We start from the raw sequence: 16,859 nt of genomic DNA, 5'->3' as shown, positions 1-16,859 counted from the left end.
GAAAATGACCGTGGCTTATCACACTGAAGGAGCTACTAAATCCTGCTCAAGGAATCACTAAAATGATTTCACAGCAAATGGGTTGAAGTGTTGAATTTTCAAGCAAAAGCAACTCACTTCCACACCACGTGCCCTAGTTAGCCATACATTCAGCAGCCTGCCCAACCAGCAGAAAGTTAATGAATATTAATTTGGAGAAATGTGCAGGCTGATACATTTGGCAGATTGTCATTCCAGAGTTTAAGGTCACTTACCAATTGATAGCAAACTTCCCCAATGTAACTGACTGCAGAACAAGGCCAGGGTATGAGTGATGATCCTACCACAATAAAGTGTAAAATTCCCTCAGCCTGTGAGAGGCCCCTTGCCCAGCACAAGGATCTGCCACGAGAAAAGAAATCAGTGCTGTGCACCACTGCCTTAACAGGAGTTTGCCACATGCTCGGGAGCAAAATCCCACAGTCTTTAATTTAAGCAAATCCTCTGTTGACTCAATTGACAGTTTTCATGAAGAAAGGATTTTAGAATTTGGTTCTTAATCTGTTCAAACAAAGACAGCTCAGACCCATGTAATTCTTAGGTTTCCTTTTGCTAGGAAGTCACTACTGCACAGCTCAATTATTTTTAGGCCTACCAGTGAAGCAGAGGAGTTTTCACAAAGACACACCTGATCAACTACTGATGTCAGTGCAGCATCAATCATGGTCTGACCTGCCTTCACAGCCATCACATAATGATAGGACCCATTCAGAGAGGACTGCAGCACCTCAAAGTGTTCTTTGGACAGCTCTGTAGTAATTCGGATATTCTAAAAGCAAAACATGAAACAGAAATTGCCACGGGTAACTGACATCAATGGAGGACAGAAAACCCTGAACACACAACAGGCCAGTGAGCAAAGCCCTGTTTAATAACACAGTTCAAAGAAAGACACGCTGCTGGAACTGATCAGAACTCTCCCTATGGAAGTTTCAGTCTTTCAGTAAGATTTACCTTTAAATATAACATTAACTCCACAGAAAGTTTTTTCTTAAACTATCAGCAACACATAATTTAACATGAAAGTAGCCATATTGATACCACTAAATAATTCATATTTTACAGTATTATTCTAATTTTTTCCTTCTCCAACACAAAAGAACACATTAATATATTGCCTCAACAGCACCGTGCTGAGCTCTAATTCAAATTCAGATTTGTATTCCAAAAAGCAATTATGAGCAAATAAAATAATATTCCCCTAGCTCCAATTCTCTGAAAAGCAATAATTTAATAAATTTTTTCTTGTTGCAATTGAACTATTTAAATTTAGTTTCTTTTGCAGTTTTTTAAGAACTATGTATATTTGCTACCTAGTATATAGAATTTAGGAAGTAGCTCTTCCCTGTGAGGGTGGGCAGGGCCTGGCACAGGGTGCCCAGAGCAGCTGGGGCTGCCCCTGGATCCCTGGCAGTGCCCAAGGGCAGACTGGATGGGGTTTGGAGCAACCCAGGACAGTGGAAGGTGTCCCTGCCATGGCAGGGGTGGCACTGGACGATTTAAGGTTGTTCCAAGCCCCATCCAACCTGAAAGAATTTGTCCAACTTCCTTTTTTTCTTCTATAACACTTAAGACTCCAATAATTTCACATGAATCACCCAGAGTGCTTTATTTTAAAAAAGTAATGACGACAAAACAAATGGAAAAAAAGACAAGGCAAGAAACAACAAGCTTTGCACTGTCCTGTCTCAATGAAAGTAAGAAACCACTCAAATAATTCCAAAGCAAGTCAGGATTTAGGAGACAGTCACTGAAAAGTATCTAAACATTTCAACTTACATCAGATAAATACACCTTATTGCCTGATTTATCATACACTTCAACTGTAATTTCATAAAGTCTGCCCGTTTCCAGGACCCATCTGTCACCTGGATGAACTGTAAATCCTGCAAAACAGGAAATATTGAACAGCACAAACCAACAGCCTCTTTATCTAATGGAGAAAAGCATTTTGCTTCTGGTGCCCACACTCTGCAGATGAACATTCATTATTTTAAACTGCTGACTACAGAGATAAAAGAAAGTACATAAAACCTATTTCACATTGAGCTACTTTTATGAATAAAATTACTTTTCTGTGAAAACTAACACTGGAGATACAGCATGAAAATCAGCAACAAGGCCAGAAATTGCACGAAGCAATCAGAAGAGTGCAGCAATACCAACCCAAATATGCAGGAGGTACCACATAGACAGTGCTGTTGGGCAGCCTGGACACCCCCTGCATGCGGATACCTGAGGGGCAGTCAAGGAACACACAGCTGCTGCACAAGTCAGGATCAGCATCCTCCTGGGACTCCTCGTGCCTCTTTGGCTATTTTAAAGCTAAGTGTACACTGCAAACAAACATTATCCCCACTTCACTGCAAGACAGTGAGCTCTTTGGAGAGATCTCACTAGAGAATATAATGATTGAAATATAAAAATTAATAAAGCCCCATACATTTCTACAGTGACTGAGGGGAACAGACATGATTTAAGTGATCTTTTGCCAACCTAATTTGTTAAAACATTCCAAGGCATCAAACAGCTCTGCTGAGACTGAATTCACAGCAGTGCTGCTCTCCATGGCTCCTGATTTCCAGACTCTCAGTACAAATGAGGATAACTCGATCTTTCTGTGTTGCCATGGATGGAAAGCTTGCCTCCTGCCACAGAGTGGTGGCTGGAGAAGCATTCCTGAGGAAGGATACTCTTGTGCACCAGGATGAGGTTGGTTTGGCCCTGCTGCAATGCAGTCACAGTGGATGTTGCCTGGTCCAGCTTGGCAACTGGCCAGGAGGGATCTCCCTTGGGATGGAGGATGTTGTTCTGGAGCTGCAGCTCGTACTGGTCTGATGGCATTGCTATTTCTGGAGGTGAAACAAAACATAGGAAACAATAAAAGCAGGTGTGGCAGTGTTTAGCTGCTGCTAATTATTGCTGATTAGTTTTTATTGATGCCTAGTGCACATATTAAATCAGTATTTTCACTGTCTTGTAAAAATAGCACTTTTGTCATTGCATCAACACACACACACAAAAAATGAGCTTCTTGGCAAATTTAATATCTGTGAAACTGTAATTCCCAACTAATATCACCTCAGTTTTGGACCTAACATTTAACTGATTTCCAGCTTCAAAAGAAGAAAAAAAAAAAGACGAAAGGGAAAAAAGGAGAGAGGAGAGAAAACTCAAGGTACTGCATTTTGAAATGGGCATAAAGCCAGCTAACCCACATTTACAAAGGCTTCACTTTGTAGAGCAAATCCATTTGCCAATAAAATATTTCCTGTTAGAAAAGTTACTAATCTAGATTTGATTTAAGTAAGAAAGTCAGTCAGTTTCTAAGTGACTGTCAACATCTAAAATGACAGTATTAGCTCCTATTTTAAGTTACCCTTGTCTCTACATCCTTGACAAATCTGCAAGAGTATATTCTTAACAGTCACAATTTTTTTTTGGACTGAAAGAACTAAGCAGCTGTATCAATGTGTGCCTTAGGAAAACAGTATTAAACATTAACAAAGCAGTTTAAACACAATTAAAAATTTCTCAGCAGTTAAAAATTCACACAAAGCATTAAAAAATAAAAATAAATGAGAAAAGAACAAACCTGTGATCTTCCCTTGCCTCAGTTTCTGAACTCTGTACTGAATTGATGTTCCTACCAGAAGATAAATATCATATGCTGGATTTAAAAGGATGTTTTCCAAAATGAGCAATCTGACTTCCGCAGGGTGTACATCCTGTTAATGGAGGGGGAAAGAAAAGTAACCACATTAAAAGCAGTTCATTTGTTTGAAAGAGACCATGCAGCAGGAACTTAGAATCTGGAAGTGAAAAAACATTATTTTCTGCAATTGGCTCTTTAGTTTCATCTTGACTTTTGTCACAAACGGGCAATGCAAGGGACAGTGAATGGTACAGAGACCTGCTCTGTGCACACAGTGCAAGAATCAAGGAAAAAAATCATGTCTGTAGGAAGGCCATTTTTGGAGAATACAGAAAAACTTGAGACAGATGCTCATTCAGACATTGAGAAATCCATCTTCCCCCCTGACATTCAAAAATCTTACCTTATAGATGCTTTCCTGAAGTCTTGCCTTTAATTTAGAACTCCCTGTTTTCATTCCAGACACCAGAATGGTATCTCCTTGCTTGGCAACTTTTTCCATTTCCAATATATAGGAAGGTGGGATGTAAGTGGATTCTAAGAACTTGAGTATACTGAAAAGTGAATCACAAAGTGAACAGAAAATTGTTAAACAACCTTTGTAAACCCACAGAGAAACACCACCAGCATCTACTCCCAGCCACTTCCATTTTTAAGCCAATTTAAGATGTTTGCCTGCGACCAGATATCCAAATTTTACTCATTCTTTGAGGTATCTGCAGCTAATTTCTGTGACAGATAAGTTTGTCTGAAGCTTGCTTGTGAGCTATCAGAAGACAGCATATGTTGTCTACAATGACCCCTCCAGTTTGTTCAGTAGGTGAGACTGCAAAAACTCTCTATGTTGTAGAAGAACTGATGTGCAAGACCCAAAGCTCATGCTTTTAAAAGCAAACCCAGAATGTAACTCTGACCTCCCTCAAGAAGCCAGGATGTATTTAATAAATGACTGTGAAAATCATCTGCAAGCAGAAAACTTGCAGTAACTGTTAGAAATTTCAGTGAAAAGTGGCAGAAGAGAGGGAAGGAATTTGCCATGAATGGGCAAATGACAGGAAATTTTGGAAAGAGAAGCATGTTTTAGAAGGTGTCACCTTCTGTATGCACATGATCTGCTTGGCTTCATGTGCACTTTCAGAGTAAAACCAGTAGAGCCATATGGAGAACAGTTATGGATATGAACATATTCATGACCATCTATGATTTATTTCACAAAGCTGTACCACCTGTAGAACATTTTAATGCTATCATAGTTATGCTAACAGTAGAGCATATATCAATATTAGTTTGGTTAAAATCACATCAGCAAATACTTACACTGAAAGAAAAAGCCCATATGTACCAGGACTTGGGATATCCAGTCCCACTAAGCCATTCATTCTGGCTCTCACTTGTACCTGCAGCTTCAGGTGTATATTGAGCTTAGCAGGCTTTCCCCAGCCATCGCTGCTTCTCTAAGGCTGCAAAATCAGTTTGTGTTTGCCCAGGAGCAAAGTCTTGCTGGCTCCCCCCACTCCACTTGCAGTGTATTTGGAGTGTGAGTCTGAGGATGGAAGGTGGCTGTTAACCATTCTGCTCTGTAGGAGAACTGGTTTCCCCACGAGGAATCCTCCAATTTCAACACCAGAACTAAGTGTCCACTGACACCTGAAACCCTCAAGGTTCGCAAAGCTCCTTTCTGAAATGGAAGGGGACTTTTTTTCCTTAAAAAGCTAAAAATAAAACTCTGTTGAAATCCTGAGATAACAATCTTACTGATAAATCTTCCTTTTGCATGAGATGCTTCAGCAAGATCAACAATCACATCTGTTTATTTCTAATTATTGCATCAGAGCTACCAGAGCTGCTCACTAACACTATCAGCTAAACTAAACAGAGAACAAAGTGCCCAGGCTGTTGAGTAGGTTTAAAAAAACCAACCTGGATCAACTGACCCTTAACATTATAATTTTAGGCATCAGTTCAATAAACTGCCTAGATGTGGGGAAGTATTTTTTATGCATCAGACTGAACAAACCATTGAGACCAAAGGAAATGCCTTTACCGTAGAGCATTGTGGGAGTCTGAGAAGCCATCGGCCTCTGGGTCCTTCACCACTGTCCAGTCAAACACCAGCCCTGCCAGAGTGCTGAAAGTGTTTCCTACAAATCAAACAGCCAGATTAAAACAAAAATAGAGAACGAGCATAGAGTCCTCCTGGAACATAAACCATGACTTATTTCCCTGGGGAATTTCTCTACTTTATCCCTACAAGAAGAACCATGAACCACCCTCGAGTTTGCACAACACCAAGCCATAAATCCAAGCACTACACATAGGATAAAAACAAATTTACTTTTCATTATTAACATATCACCATACTTCACCTGGCACTCATGGTTTACAAACACAGCAACCAAAACAATTAATTCCACCTTTTATAGCAGCTTGACACATTATTTCACTTCAGTAGTTGTCCTAAAACTCCCTTGCTTGGAGTGCTCTATGTGCACAAAACTTGATTGTCAAAAGCATGGAATTCTTAGCAGATCATGGCTCTTTTTCTGATGCTACAGATTACAAAAAGCAGAAGTTTTCTGCTCCTATTAAATAACAATGCATTCACAAATGCACTGACTCTTATGAGCCTAAATGGTGTGTCCCAAAAGTGAGTGTTTGTGTAGTAATTAAACAGATTGAGTGGTTGGTCTCAAACATCACCTCTGAACCTCCTGTCAGATACATGACTGATCACAAAAACATCCTTTTGCAAAACTCTTTAGACTACCTCAGCTCAAAAGAAAAAAAAGAAAAAAAAAACAGCTTCACAATGTAGTATCCAGAGAAACTCCTTAAAATTCTCCACTTGGCTTCAAACAATCAACAGTGTGACAAATAAAGCTAGTCCATGTATCTATCCGACAGCTAGAACTTTCAATATATATTTAATTTGCTACAAGCAGATCTCTTACCTTCTGAATCCAAAGCATGAATTTTGAGCTCCAGTGGTGAATCCTCAAGGTAGAGCTCTCTCGTTGTGGACACAACTTGAATGCCATGAATTAAATCAACGATGGCATCACAGCGAATCACTTGTCCAGTCACTTGAAGAGACATCAGAAAGAGCACAAGAAAGCACAGCACTGCATGTGCTCATCAAGAACAACCACAAAGTCAAGATGCACCTCAGATTTAGCCAGTGACACAAGACACTGACACTGAAGGAACTAAAACTTGGTCGTGACCTCGATGAAGAAGCTCGTGGTCAAATGGTGGCTCAGAAAGCCAGCAAAACAGTTCCCTTCCTCACTGGACTGCAGAAACTCTGATTTCCATCTACACTGACAGCTACAATGGGAGTTGTCTGGGAGTGCTTATGCAGAGTTGCTACAGTGCTCTCATGTCCCACAGAAATTGATGGCTTTTACGCACAGACAGTAAATGCCATAAACTCCTTCAATTAGTGACTGCAGGGCATTGAATTGGCCATCTGCTTTTGCCTCTCAGTCACTATAAAAACTAACCAGGTGTATTGGATGACAGACACAAAAGCAACTTCCAAAGTAACTTTTTCAAATGCGAAGTATCTGAATTTGTGCTAGTCATTTTTATTAAATACTTTTTTATATTTCAGTCACCCCCTCGATTTGTGGATTTTCAGGGTCGGGGGTTTTAAGAATTACCCTTTTCCGGGGTACATCATTAAAATCATAAACACTTCTGTGAGTCACACAGAAGTTAAAACCCACACCCATGGAAAGCCTCAAATGACTGTGCATAGGAACTGAAATGTGCCTGTGCCCCTCCAGATCTCAGCTTTGCTCCCTGAGGATGGCAGGATGCGCAGAGAGGCAGCGGTTTGCTCAGACTCACGTGTGTCCTCGGCAGAGATGATGGTGGTGAGGCGGGTGGGCTGCGAGGAGCGCGCCTGGACCAGCGCTCTCTGCGAGCAGCGGCAGCCGGCCGGCCCCAGCGGCTCGATGCTCGCCACCTCCGGCCGCGTGGACGACCTGCGGGTGGGTGGGGACTGTCAGCACTGGGATCACAGCTCTGCCCTCAAAGCCACCCCAGCAATTCACCTGGGACATGCTGCGTGGGCAGCAGCTGGCTCTGGGATGGCAGCAGCTCCTCAAGGACCCCAGCCAAGGCAACCGTGGGGAAAGCCCAGGCCAGAGGCAGGGCAGGCAAGCTCAGCATTCTCTCCACCACGGAATCAAACAACCTTCCCCTAAACCCATGGAGCAGGCCAGGGCATTACTTAGTGGAGCCCCGCTCTCCCTTCCAGTGCGCCAAAACCGTCAAGATAAAACAACAACAAAAGCTGAAGAGTCATTAAAAACCAAACCTCTTGAAAGAAAATCTGAGCTAGCAGCAATACACGTCTGAGGGGTAACTGCAGTGAAAAGTTCCAGCAGCCAAAGCCCTTGCTCATCACTCCGGACCTTCAGCCCTGTGCCCGAGCCGGTGCCAGCTGCTGCTCCCCGGCCGCGCTCACGGCCTGGAGCCGGGCAGGGAGGGAGAGAGGCAGCGCTGGAACCCAGCCCCGAAACAGCCCCCACTGTGTGCCTGGGATCCGCTCACAAGGGCCCTTTGAAGGATTAAAACAATGAAAGCAAGCACTGATGGCTGACAAAGCTGCTCGGGAATTGCTTCTCCAGATGATGACAGCAGCTCGGATGAAAACGCTGGGCTATCTGGTAAACGCAATCTAAACCAGGCACTGGTAAAGATGGGGAAGCTGGATGGGTTTGGACTTTTTTCCTGCAAGATGTACAAAAATGCCTACCTGGGATGTGTGGGGACAATTTTCTAACATGAGAAGGAGCAGGATGGGAGTTCCAAACAAACAGCAATGTCATGTATGCCTGAATCCCCAGATACAAATTTCACCTCCTTCTCTTGCCAGCACAACCAACAAATCCACACCAGCGAAAACCTGAATTTCTCCTTAACTAAAATCCTATCTATTGAAAAACAACACATCACACCACACTCAATTATCTGAGAGTTAACAGCTGCAGCCCAGGTGAGCACAGACCTCTGCTTGTAGCCACTGCAATAAAACTGCAAATCCCGTTTCAAACCTTAAGCTCCCAACAGTATTTTGCTTGCATAAGGAGTAGTTTTAGAGGATTTTGAAACGACAATACCAACTGCTGACCCAGAATTTCAAAGTACTTTATCTGATCAAGTAAAAAACTGCCCACAGCAGTATGCAATGGGCAATTTAAACACCAATTAAAAGCTTAAACCTGAAAACTGTTTGTTTATATCTAGTCTATATACCTAAACAACCTACACAAATATGTGCATATTTTTTATAGTAGGTTTTACACTGTTTCTAAAATAATATGATTTTCTCTATTAGCAGCACATAGCTTTACTCTAAAAAATTAAAATATGTTTTAGAAATTAAAAGTGAGCAATTAGTTATTTTTCTGTTGTTCTCAGGCAACCATGAAAGAGTTTTCCAACACTGAAAAGTTTCTTTAAACAATATTAGCATTCACAACAAGTAAGGCTTCTCCTCTACTTGCCTGGTTGGCTTTTGAAGCTGAGCATGTGCATTTGACTTAGTCTGCATGCAGGTATTTTTAAATAAGTATTATATGTAGGAAACTGACTTTTATTTAGCTCTTTACACTGCTTAATACTCTCTACCATTAGATTTTTTGTTATTAATTTGAGGACTTTGCATTCTTGCAATCTGGTATTGATTGTGTTTATAACACAACAGGGGTTTCACTGTGGTTTGTATTTGTTCTTTTAATATCTGGCTATGAATTGCAATGCAAAACCACTGTGGTTTGCACTAATAGCAGTGTTGTAAAATGGAATCTAATTACAGGATACTTTTCAGACTAGAAAAAGGGAGGAACAAAGATCAACAAAAATTAAATTTTAACTGTAAACATACATACACTTCCTAATTTTAAAGGAACTTTCAAGCTTTTACAGCTAAAAGCAAGTCACTAAAGTAGAGAAACTGAGATTAGACAATATTTGGCTTCTAGCAGTAGTTTAAGAGGTAGAATATCAGCTGAATGTCTTTTTTCTAATACAAATTTTACTCAAGTGGGCCTTTCTGAGGCTTAGTTTCGTACTGATTTATATTTAAAAACAATCTGCACAAGTAGTGTCTTTTTCCAGCAGAACATAGGAAGTATCTGATGACCCCTCTATCATTCAGCAATATCAGAAGCTCATTCTGTTTACAGCTACCTGGATGCAGGGCCAAGCACAGAGAGGCAAAGGCATTAATCAGCCAGGCTGGGGACTACAGCAGCACTACACTGGGATCACTACTGGGTCCTAGATGGGCAAGAAAAAGAAACTTCAGCTTTAAGTGACAAAAAATGCAATTTATATCCCCTGCCAACTGCAGCAGCTCTTCAGCAGCGTGTCAGTGTGTGACATTGAGAGCTGGGCTTGTCAGAAGGCAAAATTAGATCCCGAGAAGCCAGCAATGGGAAGCATTTCTGGCACTTGCTCTGGATCCCATGCCAGCGCCTGTAAGAAACAGCAAGGCAGAGAGGAAGCACTTGAAAGAAGAGTGAGGAGGGAAGGGGAAAAAAGCTCACAAAAGTCCCCAATTTGTATTTCCCTCAGAGTAAAATCCTGCTTGCTGAGGAATGAATGGCACCAGCAAAGAGGCTGCCTCTTGTCAATTTCTGCTTCATTCACCATTTCCATCCCCCTCCAGGGCCCCAGACACAGAGCCATGTGCCAAGATTGTATCCACACATCTACCCAAGCCCATGCCTGTGTTCTTCATTGACTGGTCTGTAACACCACATGTCAATACCCCACCAGATTATACTTCATTTGCAGTTGGTTCAAAGATCAGGCACCTGTTCCTGTTTCTACCCCTGGCAATTCTCTGTTGATTCTCATTGCTCCAGTGTTTTATATTGTTCTGCCAGCTCTTCAGAGTAAACTCAGCTGACTCAGCACAAATCCACCTCTGTGGAGCTGCACCACGACTGTCAGTTGATCTGATCATTTAGAATTTTATCAGGCATTTGAGCCACTACGCAGTCAGAGGGAAACTGGGTAGTAAAAGTTTCCAAGAGTTTGGGAAGATTGGACTGACCAATACACCAGGGACATTACATAGTCACTCTTAGGACTAAAAAATGAGCAAAAGTGTAAACCATTTATTTCATGGCTGTTCAGCAATGAAAAGTTGCCCAAAGTCAACAAGTCCCTAATCCTTCTGTCTGCCTTAGCAGGCAGGTGATGCTTAGACTGAGAAAAAGCTTTTTTCAACAGTAAACTTGCACTGATATTCACACATCAGCTAAAGGAAACAACATTGTTTCTTGTGCCTCCTGGGCTCTGTCAGAGCACTTCTACTACAGACTGGCACCCATCCCCTGCTCTGGTTCTGAGCCAATGCTCTCAGGTAACACACACACCTGAGCCACAGCAGCACAGCCCCTCTCACTTTACCATCCAGCACACCTCAAACCAATTCTGAGCTCCTGCTGGCACTTCCAGGAGCCTGAAGCCCTGCTGGGAAAGCACAGCCAGGTGAGTCAGCGAGAGGAAGAACATCCTGCTGCCCACTGCAATGCCTTACAAGAGGGAAATGCAGAGCAGGTGAGAAGCAGAGAGGGTGATGACAAACATTTAAGATGTCACTTCACAATATGGAAGTTAACAGTATCTCACACAAAACATTTTTCAGTGAGAGTCAGACAGGTTGTTCTAGACCTATGGTAAAAACAGATGATCCAGGAAGCAACACAACTCCCAGATTACGAGGGATGAGACTACTGGTCTTAGAGCAAAGCAACAGATCTCAATGAACAACACTACTGATATAAAAAAAGCACACAAGCCAGTACATGGAGAAGTACAAGATCAATTTACAGCAAACACACGACAAGGTAAGGAGCTAGAAAATGAGCACCAGTAGCACTGTGCAGTGGGTTTGGGCCCTCTGGGAGTACCTGTGCATCCCACAGCTCCAACACCACTCAGCCACTGCATCTCTCTCTTTACCACTGTGCCACCAGCTCCTCTCCCATGACAATCATCCCAATACAAATCCCTCAGTGAGGCCTTCAGGAGCACACACAAACCTTTCATTAAGGTGGCAATAAACTCCTCTTCACTCCACCAGCCCTCACCATGTATCTCAATTCTACACTCCATGAAATAATGAAATATGTAAACATATTGGTGCACTGCAGGTAATTTCTGCTACAAACACCCACCCATGGAGAGTACCTTGGGGGGAAATGGGGTTTTTGTGGGTGTGTTCCCAGCCTCACCCTGACAATGTTATTATGGTATGGCAGGTTTCAAGGAGAAAATTCTGCTTCTGAAAGCTTTCATTCTTTCAGGTGTAATTTATGGATTAAGGTAGTTAAAAGACAAATACAGATGCAATATAAATGCTAAGTATATCTGCACAGACTGTATTTTATGCCTGAAAATAGCACTACCTACAATATTTACAGATGGAAACACTGTGTGCTTTGAAAACAAAGCTTTTCCCAAAAAATAATTTTAATAGAAAGGCAACCCAAACTCCAGAGGGCACGAGCATCTTGAAAATCAGAAAATACCTCAGAGCCATGCTTGTAACCACTACTCCCCATCTGCTGGGATGACGATAGAATTTGACCTTTTCCCTCTCAATCAGTGGAATTTTCAGACACCACTACAATCACTTTTAAATTATCCTACTTTCAGAGGTAAACTTGAAGGCTTAAAGGGAAACTGGGAAAAAAAAAAGGTCACAGCATGCTATAGACTGATCTTTCAGGAAATTGGACACCTGCCTTTGAATTCTGAACGTTTGAGATGAGTAATGCAGACCTTCAAAAGGTGTCATTTGCTATCAGATGCTGCTGTACAACCAGGACAGTACTCACAGGCCACCTCTAACCCCACAGTCTTCCATAATACAAACCCTCAGACCCCTCTCCAGACACAGAGGGCCTGAATCTGACCATTTCCATTCAAATCCCTGCTTTCATGCACACAAACACATCCATCATTTCTCAAATGCGAGGAAGAGTCACTCCTTCCCAAGCCATTGCATTTGGTACTTCCTCAATTGTTCAGTTCAACAGCCTCTGTGCAGTAACAGCTCCTTGAGACAGGAAGCACAGGAACCCTGCCAGCAAGGGGCTGTGCTGCTGCTCCTGCTCCAGACACATTTCTGTCAAACCCCACACAGTTCCAGGACTGTGGGACAAGGATGCAGAGGGAGAGAGCCCCAGATGCAACTGCTGCCTCTGCTCAGGCACACACACACAGCTCCTGCTTCCTCCAGAGGGTTTGCTCAGCACACGTTGAGTTTCACAACCCACATCCTGCCAGGCCTTGCAAAGCAGAAGTGAATAAATGCCCATTTACAAGCCACAGAAAATAACAGCACACAGAAGGTGAATTAGGAGTAATTTCCTTAACTCTCAACCAAAATTCTTCTCTGAAGGGCAGAAGGAGAGGATGGAGAAGGATATTGAGGTCTTCCTGCATGAGGGATATGAGTCATTGCATACTGGCAAACAGCACCAATAGAACATGCTCTGAAGTGCACAAAAATCACCTCCATTAGAGATATGAATGTGGGTCAAATCTGGCATTTCTCTGGAGAACGGTCTTACATATTTTTATTTACAGACTTCAGTGAGATTAGCAAAGACCTCCATGCTTCTGACAGCAGGATAGCACCTGGCATGAACAGGAATGGCTGCAGCCAACCCAGCATCACCTCACAGCTCACTGGCAAACAAGAAAGGAAGTCTATACTTCCAGATTTTCCTAGTGCTTTGATGAGTTTTGGGGTTTAGCTTTATACAGTGTACTTTACCTCACAAACCAAACCCTTTTAAAGGCTCAGCAGTCTTCAAAAATTCGAGTAAGGAAAGAGAAAAAAAACCCCAGTTGTGAGATTTTCACTAAAGCGGTCCATTAAAAATTAAATTACATGACCACAAGCACCTCATCTAATAACTTTCATTTAGTTGACTTCTGGATAAAACTAATTACTGCTCTTCTGCATAAGCACCTTCAAATATATAAATTGTAACAGACCAAAGGTTTGTACCCAGCACAGAGACAAGAAATATATAACAACCAAGCAAAGAAACAAGAGAATGAAAATACAGCCCTTTAAGATGTATTTCAGTAACTGCTACATGCAAAACAACTGAAAACTGCTACATGCATCCATCTGGCACATATGGAAGTATCACCCTCAACATACCACAACTGCTGCTTCTTTTTCAGGTGGGTACCTCCTGCTCATTAGCGATTAAGTTACCATTCTGGAGCTCAACAGAAAGGACAAGGAGTTGGCAACATTTGTTTAAGATGAAGACTGCTGCGAGCTTTCTAAATTTGCACATGCTGTGGGACTTGCCTTCAGCCTGTGCGCTCAACACTACCCAGTCCTACCCCCTGTGCGAGGCAGGAAGGGGGCTCCCAGCCAGAAGTTCCTGGAGTACATCCCACTGAGAAAACCAGGAAAGCTTTCACTTTTAAAACTCGACTTCACTGTCCCCAGGTGAAGTCTTAAGGAGGCTGTTACCTACACTTACAGCAGCAGTGAGAGGCTCCCGACTTTAGCTGACTCATTTATGTCCACACCCTGAGCTCAAGGCTGTCAGTACCTTCATGACCGACTACAGCAAGAGAAGGGGCATTTCCACACCCGCAGCAGAGTTCCCCCGCACACGTGGGACTGTCTGGGGTGGCACTGAGACCATGTGTGTCTGGGGTGGCACCAAGGCCGTATGTGTCTGGGGGGGCACCGAGGCTGTGTGTATCTGGGGTGGCACTGTGGCCATGTGTGTCTGGGGTGGCACTGAGGCCATGTGTGTCTGGGGTGGTACTGTGGCCATGTGTGTCTGGGGTGGCACCGAGGCCATGTGTGTCTAGGGTGGCACCGAGGCCGTGTGTGTCTGGGGTGGCACCGAGGCTGTGTGTGTCTGGGGTGGCACTGAGGCCGTGTGTGTCTGAGGTGGCACTGAGGCCGTGTGTGTCTGAGGTGGCACGGAGGCCATGTGTGCGTCTGAGGTGGCACGGAGGCCATGTGTGTGTCTGAGGTGGCACTGAGGCCATGTGTGTCTGGGGTGGCACCGCCAGACTGCGGGGCAGCAGGGTGAGCACACAGGGAGTGTGGAGGCAGAGTGGGAACAATACGTGGAGAAGCAGCTGGGGTGTTTGGGGGGTGTGGGGTACGAGGAGAAGCAGGTGGACATGTGTGGGGTGTGTGGGTGGGTGCACAAGGGGTGTGAGGCACATGTCGGGCAGGGAGCCATGGCGGGAAGCTTCCTTTACAAGCAGGGACCTTCTGCTCAGGGCCCGGCCTGCAGACACTGCCACCCTCCAGCGGGTTTAACCCCCACTGCACAAAATAAACAACCTTTCCCCTCAGGGATTATCTCCATGTCTGCTCCCGCACTGCTGGGCCGCCCAAACCCACCCGCAGCGAGGTAAAAGCGGTGAGAGAGGGCCCGGCTGCCCCGGGAGCCGTCAGGCCCCGCCGCGGGCCGAGGAGCCGCCGCAGGTGCCGGCGGGGGGAGAAGCGGACAAAGGGCGGCGGCACCTGCACTCACCATCGGTAGCAACCCTCGCTGGCCTCTAGCGTGAAGTTGACGCGGGTGCCGCGGGTGAAAGGGAGCAGCACCTTGGGGGTGTTGAGCTTGGAGGAGGCGGCGAGGTGCAGCAGGAGGAGGAGAGGCAGCGCCCCGGGCGCGGGGGGAGCCATGCTGCGCGCCGGCGGGACCGTGCGGGGCGCGAAAGTGCGGCGGGAGCGGCGCGGCGGGGCCGGGCCGGGCCGGGCAGGGCGGCCCGGGGGCAGGGCCTCCCCCCGCCCTCCGCCCCCCGGGGCCGCACCGCCCTCCCTCGAGGGAGCTCCAGCGGCGCCAACAGCGAGGCGCTGGTGGTTCGAAAAACCTCCTTTCGTCCTGGCCTAACCCTAAGCATCTCGTAGGAGTCGTGCTCCAGACCCTTCCCTGGACAGGCTCCAGCCCCTCGGTGTCTGCTGTGTCGTGGGGTACCAAAGCTGAACGCAGGATTCGAAGCGTGGCTTCACCCGAGCCCAGCAGAGGGGTACGGTCACGGGCCTGGTCCTGCTGCCACACCAGTGCTGGAACAAGCCAGGTGCCATTGGCCTTCCTGGCCCTCTTCATGTTCCCCGGGCACACTGGTGCTAACAGCTACACTAAGCTACAGTTCATTCATTGTCATAGCATCTCAGAATGCTTTGGGTTGGAAGGGACCTTAAATTACCGACTCCCACCCCTGCCACGGGCAGGAACACCTTCCACTGTCCCAGGTTGTTCCAAGCCCCAATGTCCAACCTGGCCTTGGGCACTGCCAGGCATCCAGGGGCAGCCACAGCTGCTGTGGGCACCCTGTGCTAGGGCCTGCCCACCCTCACAGGAAGGAATTTCTTCTTAACATCTAATCTCAAACACTCTTTTTCAGTTTTAAGGCATTCTCCCTTTTCCTGTCATCCCAGACCCTTGCAAATAGCTTCCCCCCATTTTTTTTTGTCTGTCCCTTAAGGTACTGAAAGGCCACAATTCAGTCACCCCAAAGCTTCTCCAGGCTAAACAAACCCAATTGTCCCAAAACCCAATTGTATGAGAGATGCTCCATGTGAGGAGGATCTGCCAGTCCTTACCTATGACAGTACATGTATGCATCAGGAAAATAGATTTCAGGAAGAGCGCAAGCTTCTTGGAGTAAAGATCATTAAATCCTGCCCAGAAGATCAGTCTGCTGTCCAGGGACACCAGCTAAATGTTTACCCAGCTCTAATTTAGGTAGTATTACTGAAGTTAACCAGTTCTCATTTATTCTAAGTAAACTTATACAGGACGTTCTCTTTACATAGGAGCACTTTTTGCACTATTTATTCAGCTCGTGTTTTATTTATCAGCACCTCAGCAATGCTGTTCCACTTTCTATCCCAGAGGAATGTGTGCTGCTGGACAGTTCACTTCTCCCTGCAGCTTCTGTGTGTGTATTACTCATTTTCTGATTGCACATCATGAAATTGTGTGGTCTGATTTAGAGAAGAGCTGAACTTTGCAGCTGCAATTTAAGTCAATAGGAACTGGGACTAGAAAGATGTGTGATGTTAAAAGTGTCGGCAAATCAAGCCCTTGCACTTTAAATTGCTCCCCAACTAAAATACTGAGGGTTGTTTATTTTC

General features: G+C 44.7%; 1 protein-coding gene across 1 annotated transcript in view; it reads right to left on the bottom strand.

Moving 5' to 3' along the window:
* NUP210 (nucleoporin 210) overlaps nucleotides 1-15,404 on the bottom strand; it is a gene marked incomplete at its 5' end in the record, with an annotated part of 47,552 nt that extends 32,148 nt beyond the window's left edge. Inside the window, 10 exons of the mRNA XM_084214421.1 lie at nucleotides 668-808; nucleotides 1,819-1,925; nucleotides 2,206-2,274; nucleotides 2,733-2,891; nucleotides 3,635-3,767; nucleotides 4,098-4,248; nucleotides 5,739-5,835; nucleotides 6,646-6,777; nucleotides 7,547-7,683; nucleotides 15,253-15,404. Coding sequence (XP_084070547.1) covers nucleotides 668-808; nucleotides 1,819-1,925; nucleotides 2,206-2,274; nucleotides 2,733-2,891; nucleotides 3,635-3,767; nucleotides 4,098-4,248; nucleotides 5,739-5,835; nucleotides 6,646-6,777; nucleotides 7,547-7,683; nucleotides 15,253-15,404 — 1,278 coding nt within the window. The remainder of the gene's footprint in view (nucleotides 1-667; nucleotides 809-1,818; nucleotides 1,926-2,205; nucleotides 2,275-2,732; nucleotides 2,892-3,634; nucleotides 3,768-4,097; nucleotides 4,249-5,738; nucleotides 5,836-6,645; nucleotides 6,778-7,546; nucleotides 7,684-15,252) is intronic.
* Nucleotides 15,405-16,859: the final 1,455 nt, after the last annotated feature.

The sequence above is a fragment of the Fringilla coelebs genome (assembly GCF_963513975.1).
Source record: "Fringilla coelebs genome assembly, chromosome: 13".
Taxonomy (NCBI): Eukaryota; Metazoa; Chordata; class Aves; order Passeriformes; family Fringillidae; genus Fringilla; species Fringilla coelebs.
The sequence above is the reverse complement of the archived record's forward strand: the minus strand, read 5'-3'. Positions and strand labels throughout refer to the sequence as shown.